Here is a 12,549-nt window from a genome sequence, read left to right as displayed (position 1 = left end):
TCTCCCTAGCATCTGTCCTATATCTCATCATAAGCAGTCATCCAGATACAAACAAATGTGGTTTCCTGTCATCCAGAGGTTGGCAAATACAGGAGCTAAGCAGAACGCAAGCACTCGGGGAGCAGTGGAATGCTTAAATGGTAAAGGGATAAACTGCAAGTGCTCTGTCCCAGCTATAAACCTAAAACTTCCAGTGCTTCTTGCAGACATGGAATGTAGAAGTCAGTCCTATATGCCCAAGATCAAAGACAGCATCAAGCAAAAAAGCAGCCTGCAAGATTAAAAAAAAGTCAACTCTTCGGAAATTGCTAAACCAAAAAGTTTTAAGATGGACCAAGTGCCATACTTTTTAAGTAATGCTAAGATCCTTCAATGAAGCCCAGTCTTCTTTCCTGATAAAGGGATCATTGCTATGGTCCTATCTAAAGTAGAGATTCAAGATTAGTAGTGTTAAACCTGGGCCTCTGGGCAGAAGCTTTCCCTAAAAAAAAAAAAAGTACCAAATTCTACATTGCAGCCACATGCTTTGTAATAGCTAGTCTATACCCCCACAAGAGGTGTTAACATCTTGTAATTGGTATTAACCAACATGAGTATCTACTGCAGCATCCCCTACAGTATCTTCCAGTGTAAGATCAGACCATAAAGCAGTCACATTCAAAGTCGCCATCTCCCCCAACCACCCTCTAGTTAGGGCCTAACAAAAAACTTTTCCAAAGCCAATTACAGCCTCCTGAGGGATGGTACAACACAGCTTCACAGCCCCCTCCCCCTCTCTAGGAACTCGCAGCAGTATCTAAAACTATACCAAATTACTATACTAAACATTTGCATAGATGCATAGAATCAGGAATACCTGACCGGACTAAATCAGCCTCTGCAAGGTGGAATAAACCTGTCTGGTGGACATCTTCAATAAAAACCTCTAACAAAGAAAAACATTTTCCAGGACCAAGAAGGTGCAGGTGCCCAATTAGAAGCACAGAAAAGAATCACCTTTCCTTGACACGGAAATGTCAAACTCCCGGTTTGTCGAACGTTCAAGTCACAGATTTCTTTCCAAGGTAAAGAAAATCAGAATGCCAACAAATACCACCACATAAAAAAACATTTAAGTGGGGGGGCTTTGGCCCACTCCCCCCCCCCCAAATATTCTAAAATCAGACATCGCACTACAGTCAGGGAAAAGGCAGGTGTAACCAAATGGCAAACAGATTTCTTTTCCTTCAACATTTCCATGTCTAGGAAGGGTGAGATGACATTTTCGGATGTCGATCTTGATATAGACCCCATTCAGATTTCTCTACCAAACAACTAAACTTGCATGATTTAATTGGATTTAAACATACCTTACATGTAAAATTTCACAACTCAATTTCAGTGAACAGTTACACAATTAAGACATTACTTAACATTCTTCAGCGAAACTTCATACTTAATCTAGGAATGGATCTCAAATGGGTTGCGATTTGTGCAATTTTCAGGAAAGCTCTGGAAAAATACTTTGATACTGATTTAGATTACATTTTTAATAGACTGAAAATACTATGGGTATTTTAAGTTATTCGGCACCTGAAAGGATGAGGCACGAGTTGCTTTTATTGCATGCTCATCTACACAGAAATATGAAAAAACATGGCAACTTTTACTATTGTGCATGTTTGTAGGCGTGGTTATTTGAAGAAAAGTATTTACCAAGTGACCAAACTTCAGAAATCTATGAAATGAACTGTGTGTGCATGTGTCAAAAGCTGTATATCTCAGGTTTAGTAAAAGAAACCAAAGTGTTTAATAACAGTACTCCTGATAATACTAGAAACAAAGGAGACTGCAAGTGCAACCCAGTAATATTGCTATGAAACGGCACACCTGCTGCTTGATGAAACTAAACACTGCACTTGAATATAGCCAAAAGGCAAAGAAGCAAATAGAAAGCCAGGCACAGATTCCATCGGATACACTAAAATATTAGTGCTGGACAAAATGACTGCAAAAACACATTCCAGAATTAAAACAAAGGGGAACAAAGGATCTGGCTCCAGCTTTTTAAGCCACACTTATTTTCTAAATTTCTATTTCAAATTTAACACACACACGAGCAGACTATGCAAGGAGAAAATCCATAATGTAATAAAGTATTTCTGTCACCAACAAAGTGGCCTATGAAATGCAGCCCAAGGTGGTGGTCTACCCCATAGCCTTTACACATGGACTAAAATACAATGAAAAAGTAGAATATTCAGCCATCTGAATTCTCATACAATACCTCTATGCAATCTAGCTCTTAACATAGAAGATTGCATTACACATTGACTGACCTCAGATCTAGTTTGCCGCGGTTTACTTCAGCAGAATGATCCTACGAGTCCCAGGCTTTTCATCAGAGAAAATTTAACCTTTTTTTGCCCCTTTCTTAAAGTGTATGTGTTCAGGTCCCTTTCCTAATCTTAAACACTCTTAGTTTCCTTTATTTTTCTTCATATTTAACCTCCCCCTTCCTTCGTGGTTCCGTCAGGGTTGTGTGTGTGTTTGGGGACTAGTGTGTGTGGTTACCTGTTTTAGTTAATATGTCTGAGACCCCAAAGCGGATTTTTTCTAAGTGCACCGAGTGTGGCCATAAGCTGTCCCCAGCGGATGGCCACACACTGTTGTGCTTTGGGGTTGAGCACCTGTCCTCTGGTTGTTACCATTTGTGCGGCGTTCAACCCCAAGGCACTCAAGGACCGGAGGTCTAAGCTGATTCTGGCGGGTCTTCTGACCCCGGACTCTGCCTCTACCTCCGGTCCTCCCATGGCTCCCGCTGCGGCGGCTGCCACTCCACTCCTGCTTCCCTCCCCCCTGGCCGGGACTCAACCTCCCGCCTTAGGCCCGGAGGAGAGAAGACAAGAAAAAAGGAGGGAGAAACACCACAAGCGGCAGGCCGAGGCCTCCGCTTCGGGCCCCCCAGCTAAGTGGTCTTCTCCCTCCAGAACTTCTGGGTAGTCTCCTTCTCGGATCCGGTCCCCGTGCTTTTCACCGGGTCCTGAGGAGGAGACCAGACCTCCTTCGAGGTAGAGGCGACACTCCCGCCCCACTGGCCTACTCCCTCCCCGCCTCGGTGGCCTCGTTGAGATCGACCAGAAGTCTCACAGATGCAGATTTGGACCGGATGATGAGAAGATTCCTCCAGGCCCAAATGCAGATGGGAGTCCTCCTGCCTTCCCCCCTCCGAGTGGGAGCTTGACCCCTTTCTTTGCCCCGATAGCTCCCTCACCGTCGGGTTTCACGGGTTCCGAGTCTTCGGAGCCGGGCAGCCTTTGAGCCAGGGGTGTGTCAGCGCCGATAGTCTCTGGTACTTCGGCACCGATGCTTCCCTCGAGCGTGTCGGGTCCATTTTCTTTGGATCCGAGCTCTCGGAGAAGAGGGCTGAGCTTCGAATCCGGTGGTATCTGTATGCCTTCGGCTCCATCCAGGTCTGAGCATACTGGTCCATCGGATCCAATCGCTTCAGAGATGGCTCCGATCCGTCCATTGGATCTCAGCGAGGGTCTGCTTTCGGATCCCAGAGAGCAGCTCTCTCTCAGCATTCGACGTGGTGGAGAGGGCCCTGTCAAGACAATCCAGGCCCCCGGCCCTTGTCACGGCTCCACCCTGCACTCCCTCTCTGTTGGGTCCGACTTCCATCACCCAGCCCCAGGGACAACCTACTTTGATGTCCCAGGTAGTTCCGTTGGAACAAGATGTGGCTGGTGAAACCTCCTCGGACAGCCCCCCCCCCCCCCCCCCCCGTGGAGGTTCCTCACAAGCATAGCGAGTCTTTGACTGAGGATATGGATTTGGAGGAAGGGGAAGGCTCCCCAAGATCACCCCCCGAAGATGTCCCATTTGGTGACATCATGGAGATGCTTAGAATAAGGGGGTGGTGGTCTGCCCTAAAGCCTACCTCAGATGAATCAGTGTTCCTGGAGGCGTTTGAAGCAGGCCCGTCTACCTCTTGGGTGTCCCCTCCGGCCGACCCCCTGGTAGACTTGATTACTACCAGGGTGTGGAAGGAGCCGGACACTGTGGAGCCAGTCCTCAAGCGCCCGGACAAGATCCTTAGCCCACCCTCTGACAAGTCCCACTGGAGTAAGGGTCCCCCTGTAGATGCCATGTTGGTGTTGGTGGTGGTGGCCACCAAGAGGGAACTAGCTCAGGAAAGTCCCACAGTTAATCCCCAGAGCAAGGTGTCTGTCGATGGACTGCCTAGGGAAGCGGGTGTTTAGTTCGGCTACCTTCTCTGTGAGGTTGCTGAACTACTTGGCACATGTGCTTCGACTGCAGCGGGACCTTATCAAAGAGTACGCTGTGTCGTCGTCGCCACCCCCCCCAAGTCCATGTCAGCGGAGGACAAGCTATTGCATTCCACCCAGATGGCCACTCTACGATCCACATCTAACACCTCTATGTGGCTACTGTCTCATGCCACGGAAGGAGCCGCTAGAGCCAGTGGAGCGGGCCTCATCATGAGAAGTCAGGCCTGGCTCTGGTACTGTGATTTTGCGGAACCCTTTAAGGAGACTCGCTAATGCCCCTTTCAATGGTTCTGCCCTTTTCGGCAAAACTGTGCGAGATACTTTGGTCCAGAGCGAAAAGGATGGGAAGACATTGTCTGCCGGAGTCCGCTTCTCTGTTCCCCAGAGGTCCTTCTCAAAGAACCAAAAGGATCCGAAGATGTGGTTCCGGAAGTCGCAACAGTCCCGTCCCGAACTCCCAGCCCTTCCGCGGCAGAGGGCAGGGTGGACGCCACCCTAGAAGCAGAGGGGGCCCGCAGAATGTTGGATCCAGAGAACCCTTCTCGGACCAACCCACACAACAGCCCTGAGGGGTTGCCCGACTGCTCCACTCCGGAGGCAGTCGGGGGGAGTTTCTCGAAGCACCCAGCAGCTTGGTTGTCTGACAACAGACCGCTGGGTGCTTCGCATTATATCCAGAGGATATCAGATTCCCTTTTCTGGGCGATACCTCCCCGATGTTCCACCCGATCAGAGGGAGGCCGCAGCAATGGCAGTCCAACACTTGCTGGAAAAAAAAAAAAAGAGCCATCCAACACGTCCCCCCAGACCAGTGCGGGTCCGGGTTTTACTCCAGGTTCTTCTTGGTGCCAAAAAAGACGGGGGACTTAAGACCAATCCTCGACCTCTCTTCCTTGAACCTGTCAGTAACCAAAGAGAAGTTCCGCATAGTCACTCTTCAATCCATTCTCCCCCTTTTGCGGGAGAACGACAGGATGTGCTCTATAGACCTCAAGGATGCGTACTACCACATTCTGATGGACAGGCGATACAGGAGGTTCCTCCACTTCCGGCTAGGAGATAGTCATTTCCAATTCAGGGTCCTCCCCTTTGGTCTCACCACAGCCCCCAGGGTGTTAACCAAAGTGTTAGCAGTGCTAGCGGCCCACCTGAGGCTTCAGGGAATCCAGGTGGTCTTGTACCTGGACTGGCTCCTGACCGCCCGACAAGGCATCTACTCTGTGCAGCCAGAAACTACTTTCTCCGTCTAGCTCCCCGGCTGGGGATCACCATCAACATAGAGAAGTATTCTCTTACTCAGACTCAGACCATAGACTTCATAGGGGCCAGACTAGACACAAAAACTCCTAGCTTTCTTTACCACAGACCAACTACGAACCCTGAGGCTACAGGTGCGGGCCATTGTACAATCTCCAGCTCCTCCGGCGGAATTGGTCCTGAGGGCTGTTGGCTCAATGGCGGCGGCAATCAACCTATTGCCGATGGCACGTTTGAACATGAGGGTCTTACAATGGACCCTTCAGGTCCAGTGGTCCTTTCTACAGTATCCTCAGAGCCATCCAGTTCCCCTCAGCAGGGCTTGCAGGAGGGCCCTCCTATGGTGGCTCCAATCTCCGGACCTCCAGCAAGGCCGCCCATTCTCTATGACCCCTCCACTAGCCAGTGACCACGGACGCCTCCCGCCTCGGGTAGGGGGGGGGCATTCTTCAGGCAGGACAATCCAAGGCACGTGGGACCTCACGGAGACCTCACTGCATATCAACATCCTAGAGATGAGGGCAGTGCTGTTAGCGTTGCAAGCACTTCAGGACCTTCTTCCTGTAGGAACGATTGCGATTCAGACAGACATGTCTGTTGTCTGGTACATCAACAAACAAGGGGGAACCAGGTCTTACCCACTGTCGAGAGGCCATGAGGGTGTGGGAATGGGCGATCTCCACCAACCGCTTTCTCATAGCAACGCACATTCCGGGGCGGTCCAACATCCTAGCGGACAAACTAAGTCGCACCATCCTGTTACCATATGAGTGGTCTCTGAATCCAGAGATAACGAATCGGACTTTCGCCAAATGGGGTCAACCCTGTTGCGATCTTTGCCTCTCCCTCGAACACAAATGTTACGACTACTTCACTCTCATTTCCCCCTTCGGGGAACCCCCGAGGGACGCTCTGGTGCATGCTTAGCCTCCAGGTCTTCTTTATGCTTACCCCCCCCCTTCCCCTGTTGAAGTTTCTTCAGAAAGCTAGCCGGTTGGAGAGCAGGATTATCCTAATTGCCCCGTTTTGGCAATGTCAAACCAGGTTCCCTTACATTTGGTCTCATCTGGTGAAACCTCCTTGGGTTCTGGATCCCCGTCCGGATCTAAATATCCCACCCCCTAGAGCTCCCAGTCCTGAACCTGGACAATCTCAAGCTCACAGCTTGGCTGCTCCAGTTCCACTCGTAGCTAGGACTCCCGGTATCTCTTCTCCAGTTAAAACTATTCTAGTAGCAGCGCACAAGCCTTCTACTAGAAAGATCTATATTAGCAAATGAAACATTTCTCCATTTGGGCGGAACGCTAAAACTTGGATCCTTTTACAGCTCCTTTGCCCGCTGTATTAGACCGTCAGGGCTGTTTCATCAGGGGGCTAGCTCCTCCACAGTCAAGGTTCAACTAGCAGCTCTCTCTCATTATCACGTGGGAAATAAACTGGGCCCTTTGATCACCACGAAATTGTGTAAGAAATTTTTGTGGGGCACCTTTCTGCTCAGACCTCCAGTGAAGGATGTAGTCCCTCTTTGGGATTTAACGCTGGTGCTTCAGGTCTTGACAGCTCCCCCGTTTGAGCCTGCAGCTTCAGTAGATCTTAAATTCTTGTCATGGAAAACTGCCTTTCTTGTCGCTATCACCTCGGCTCGAAGAGTCTCTGAACTACAGGCCTTCTGTGCAAAACCTCCATACTTGACCTTTCACAAGGATAGAGTTTACCTCAGGACCAATCCCTCTTCTTCCCAAGGTTGCCTCTGAATCAAATATGAACCAGTCCATTAACCTGACTGTCTTTTTTCCAAATTACCATAACAAAGGGGAATACAAATTACACTCATTGGATGTGCATAGACAACTTCACTTCTACATCCACAGGACATCTGGTCATAGGAAAACCGACCAGTTAGTCTCTTTTGCCAAATTTAACTTGGGTAAATCGGTGTCTAAAGTTACTGTCTAGATGGATTTCACAGTGTATCCTTCTAGCATATGAAAGTTCTGGCAGGCCCGCAACTCTGAGTCCATGCCCACTCTACTCGATCTAGGTCTACCTCTGCGGCTTTTAGAGCTAGAGTCTCTTTCGATGATATCTGTTTGGCAGCCACTTGGGCCTCATCTCATACCTTTATCAATCATCTCCAGAGGGAGAGCATCCTTTGGCTCTGCAGTGCTCCGGAACATCCATGAAGGCCGCCCAAGATTCTGGTAGCTGGGGACTCTGTCCCATAGGTTGCTGCACAAATTAAGTGAACTACTTCAGATTAAGAAGTTATGTACTCACCATAATGTTCCATCTGAGTAGGTAAACTTCATTTGTCAGCAACCGTCCCTCCCTCCTGCCCCCTCACTTGCGAATGTATTCATACTCAGGTCCATGGGTTTTACCCACTTTTGAGAATAATATTTTTCTAGCAGTTTCTGCTGTTGGGCAAACTTGATCAGAGGTCAGTCAGGGTTGGCAAGGAATTATGGGTAGTGGGAGGAGCTTTGAGCTCGGATCTAAAGCTGTTGAAAACTGCCGGCTCGGATCCGAGGTCAGATCAGATTCCCATAGGTTGCTGACAAATTAAGTTTACCTACTCAAATGGAACGTTATGGTGAGTACATAACTTCTTATTTAATGCAACATACAATCAAAACATTACTTTGGACATAGCAAAAAGGTAAACTTGAGTTCCAGTGAACAGTTTAAGCACCAAGCCACATTTTCTTCCAACTTCCTTTTAGATGGTTGCCCAGCAACTGCATTGTTGACTAGATTTTCTGAACGTGATCTTTAAGACATACAAGAAAAGACTAGTGTGCTACCAATGCACTCAAGTATCACTTGTGAAGACTGCAAAACACAACATAAACCATACAGTAACGGAACTGCAAAACATGTGATAAAGCTCAATGATCCCACAAAAACACACCAGAACTACTAGTCAAAGCTACTGAACAAGTACCTTCCATCTTTCAGTGTGTTGACAATGAATTTGTTCACTTGGCATACACAGTTGGAAGAGACCGTATTATCTTCAACCATTGGGTTCAGTTGGGTAGCCAACATAAAAGCTGGAAAAAGAAAAAAAAAAATCAGCATAATACTGACAGCATTAAATCAGTTGGACAAAGGACTGCATTACCTACAGTGTTGCATCCTCTGCCAGGTTTTGCCATAACACATTCCATTTGCCATAACACATTCCATTAAGTTTATCATGCAAACAATATTATGGGAACTGCTTTTTTTTTTTTTTTTTAGGCTTTACGAAACTCAGGAATACTTTGGTTTAAATCATGTTTTTTTTTTAATTTACTGTCTTAGTGTTTTGGCAGTCCTCTGCACCACCTTAGTATCGGGTGCTAACCCTAATGCTATTCCCCTCCCACAACCCTACACCTTATTAAAGCCTTCCCTTATCAATGCCAATTCAGACAAATTTCGGTCTAGTGTCACATGTGCATGTGTGGAGGTATCGAGAGAGGAAGTTTTCCTCTCTATTTTTGGTTGTTTGTGTTCAGTATTGTGTATGATCAGACTTACTTTGTTGGCATTTTATAGTCGACATCAAGGTAGTTAGGTCATATACATTACACCCACATATTTATACATACAAATATGCACTGACTGATACAAAACACATCAGCAATATTAGAAACACATCAATGGTTCAAGAACCATCACTGCATCCATCTAAATTTTAAGACTAAACCTCAAACGTTGGGAGAAGAGGACACAATTAGCAATTCAAATAACTGAAGGAAAATCAGTTTTTTTTTTTCATCATACAACATTGGAAATCTTAGTATGATTAGTGTAACATCTTGATCGCTGCGGATAATTCCACTGATGCAATTTAGCCCATCCCTGTGGACACTTACCAACACCTTAACCTGCACAGACATCTCGTGGACAAAATACCTTTGCTGCTTACAGTCACTGAGTGGATGCATCTCCCATTTATTTCTTGGCACTTTACACCATTTACCATTATTAGTTTTCACCATACAAGATCCTGAATGTTAATGTTCCCTCAACTATTTCTTCAGGTTTTTTCTCAATCTCAACTTGGTTCTTACTTAATCCTTTAAACCAGTAATGCCTGCTTTGTCAGTCAACAGAACTAGTGTCTAATACACCTGTTTCAGTCTGTACTCTCAGGATTCAAAGAAACAAAGGAAGGAATTTTCCTTAGTTTAGGATTCAAAAATTAAGCAGGTGGCAGACCATCACTTTGCAATACTAGGCAAGGACTTCAAGTACATCACAGCTATATGCCACTGTTTCAACCAGGCCATTGTACTACACACAAAGGGGATTCAAAATAATTGGGAAAGCCATTTCTCTGCAAAACTTAAATGCATCACTAGCATGCTGTGGACAACTGCCTTGCATCTGGAATCCCATGTCCTACAAACACAACTTTAAATACATTTAAGACAGCTCAATTTAAATTACCAAATAACTTACAACACATGATTTTCAAGATGGCTGTACACTGATCAACAGTTAATTTCAGCTCCCCTAGTGTGAAAAAAAAAAAAAAAACACTAACAGAATTATTGGCCCTTATCTGCTTTAGAAACATCCAGTTACTGGCTAGTTAAGTACTACGGCTGAAAGTCGGCAAACAGCCCGAAAGAAATCAGCCAGAAAAGGTGAAAAAAACTGAATGGGAAGAATCCTGCAGCTGCTCAGCAACAGGTTCAAGGTCCAGCTTTGGTAAGATATTGCTTCCAATAAATTAGAGAGAAAAACAAGTCAAATGGGCTCAAAGTAAATAAAGCTGAGTAGATCAACTCGAAAAATAAAATGGAAGAAGCTTTAAAAAGAGCTATTCAGATGAACTGAAAAAAAAAAAAAAAGTCTGAAATGAAGATAAGGCTGGCTGAGTAAGAGACTGCTCAACAGCAGTTTCAAAAACAGTCAGAAGGCAAAGCATGCAAAGAAAATCTGAGATTTAGTAAAGATGCAATCATACCAGTGGAAAATGTTGAGCCTGACAAAACATTAGCAGAAGGGTAAAACACTAAAAATGGAGACAGTGCAGTGTTCATAGAAAAATGATTATTCATTGCACATCAGGAAGGAGAAACAAAATATACCCCAGCAGTCAGGGAACAGACAGGCAGATGTTAAGTTCAAGCTGCTGTGTCCAGCGGTCTTCAAAACATTTCTTCCCAAAGGATGAAAATCATTTTTCTTGTAAAACAGGTTACGGATGAAATACATCGTCCAACAGAAAGTGAGACGTCAAATAGAAGGGGACTCTGCTTCTCATTCTCCTGATAAAGACGAGACACAGACTTTGCCAGTGAAACCTTTTCCAATCTTCCAAAGGAAAAAGCTAAACACAGAACGCACAGGATTCGACTAGAAGAATGGTGAGTACCTTGGACTTAGTCTTATCTCCCAACCCTAGTCTCCAGTCAAACAGGAATACCAGCAACACTGAAATTAGCGAATAAATGTGAGAGACTAAATCACACTTGTGAAATATGGCTTTAAGAAAGAGTGGACGACAATGGCTGGATTTTGACTGACTTAAGCTTGTGGGGAGACTAACATGCATGTGTCCCACATCATGTCAATGATATATGGAAAGACACAAAGGAGTAAAAAAAGGAATGTAAACATTTTCTTTAACATTTGTATAAAGCATTTCATGATCTAAACTTGAGTATTATACAATAAAGCAATTCAGTGACTGTGGTATGTGACTGATACTAAAAAACGTTATGCACTTAAACATTCTAGACTCTGTCGTTACACTAGCTCGTGGCCAACAAACTCTAGAGCTCCTTTCCGATGGATAATGTACCATGTCTAACACTCCCAGATCTTATTTACAGCTTGAGAGAGAGAAAGAGAGAATAAGACTATAAAGGAAATGCATTATTTCAACACAATTGACACAATGTCCATAGGAGTCGCATTCCTCTAGAAGAAATTTGTGAGAAATGGAGGGGGATGGAGGATGGGGAGTTGAAGTGGACATAGATGGAACTTTATGGTAAGTACATAACTTAACTACGTCAACTTTTCATTCATTCCTCAGATGGGACAGAATCCACAGCTACCTAAATTCTTGGGTGGACTCTAAGGAAGGATATTCCTAAGCAAGTTTGAGCCAAACGCCGCTCTTCCTCTCAGTACTGGGTCTAGTTTGTAATGAGCGCTAAAGGTATGAGGATTTGACAAAGTAGCAGCAGGACACAGTATGGATGCTCTAGACTGGAATAGTGAAAGTAGCCATAGATCTGGTTGAATGAGCCTTTAATGGTTTTGGTACGGCAGGTTTCAATTTGCAGTAGACAAATGAAATGCAATGAAACCACCATATAGCTAGTTATCTTTACAACAGATTTCCCAACTTAAGTGCAAAGGAAACCAACAGCTGGTCTGTCTTTCTTCTTTTGTTCTGTGCAAGAAGAAATGCAACTGTCTATGAACATCAAGAGCATACATTCTCATTTGTAAAGTTTGGGAAAAATACCGGCAGGTTAATACCTTGATTAATATGGATTCTGACACCACCTTTGGTAGAAAGCAAGAACTGGTACATAAAAGGACCTCATCCTTGTGGAAAATCAAAACAAGTAGGCTTAGAAGATAATGCTTGAAGTTCTGAAATTCTTATAGCAGATTTAACTACAACTAAAGACAACATTCCAGTCAAAAACTTTAAATCACATTTAGCTGAAGGCTCAAAGGGAGAACATATTAAGGCTTGGAGTACCAAATTAAAATCTCATGGTGGTATAGGATCTTTATGAGGTCTAAGTAGAAGGGTACCTTTCAAAAAGGCTTTACAAAATTGAGGAAACCAAGGAGGAATTCTGAAACCCCACATGAAAATTAGATATGGCTGCGAGTTGAACTAGAATACTCGAAATAGCACCCTCGTTAAATAAACTTGCAAAAAATTCAAGAACAGAATGAATCAGAGCAGAGAAGGGCCTACCGGATACTGCGCTGCCCAATAAAAAACTATCCTCCGCTTACTTCTGTAGAGTTTTCTCAGAGGGTTTATGAG

At 45.1% G+C, this 12,549-nt stretch overlaps 1 protein-coding gene across 1 annotated transcript in view; it reads right to left on the bottom strand.

Moving 5' to 3' along the window:
- The window catches only part of RPA1 (replication protein A1), a 1,048,235-nt gene that overhangs the window by 754,007 nt on the left and 281,679 nt on the right, over positions 1-12,549 (bottom strand). The window contains exon 4 of the mRNA XM_044054876.1: positions 8,476-8,584. Within this exon, the coding sequence (XP_043910811.1) occupies positions 8,476-8,584 (109 nt within the window). The remainder of the gene's footprint in view (positions 1-8,475; positions 8,585-12,549) is intronic.

Source organism: Protopterus annectens, chromosome 13.part0, assembly GCF_019279795.1.
Source record: "Protopterus annectens isolate FY-2018-M chromosome 13.part0, PAN1.0, whole genome shotgun sequence".
NCBI lineage: Eukaryota > Metazoa > Chordata > Ceratodontiformes > Protopteridae > Protopterus > Protopterus annectens.
Note: the sequence above shows the minus strand (reverse complement) of the source record. Positions and strands in the feature narration are given on the sequence as shown.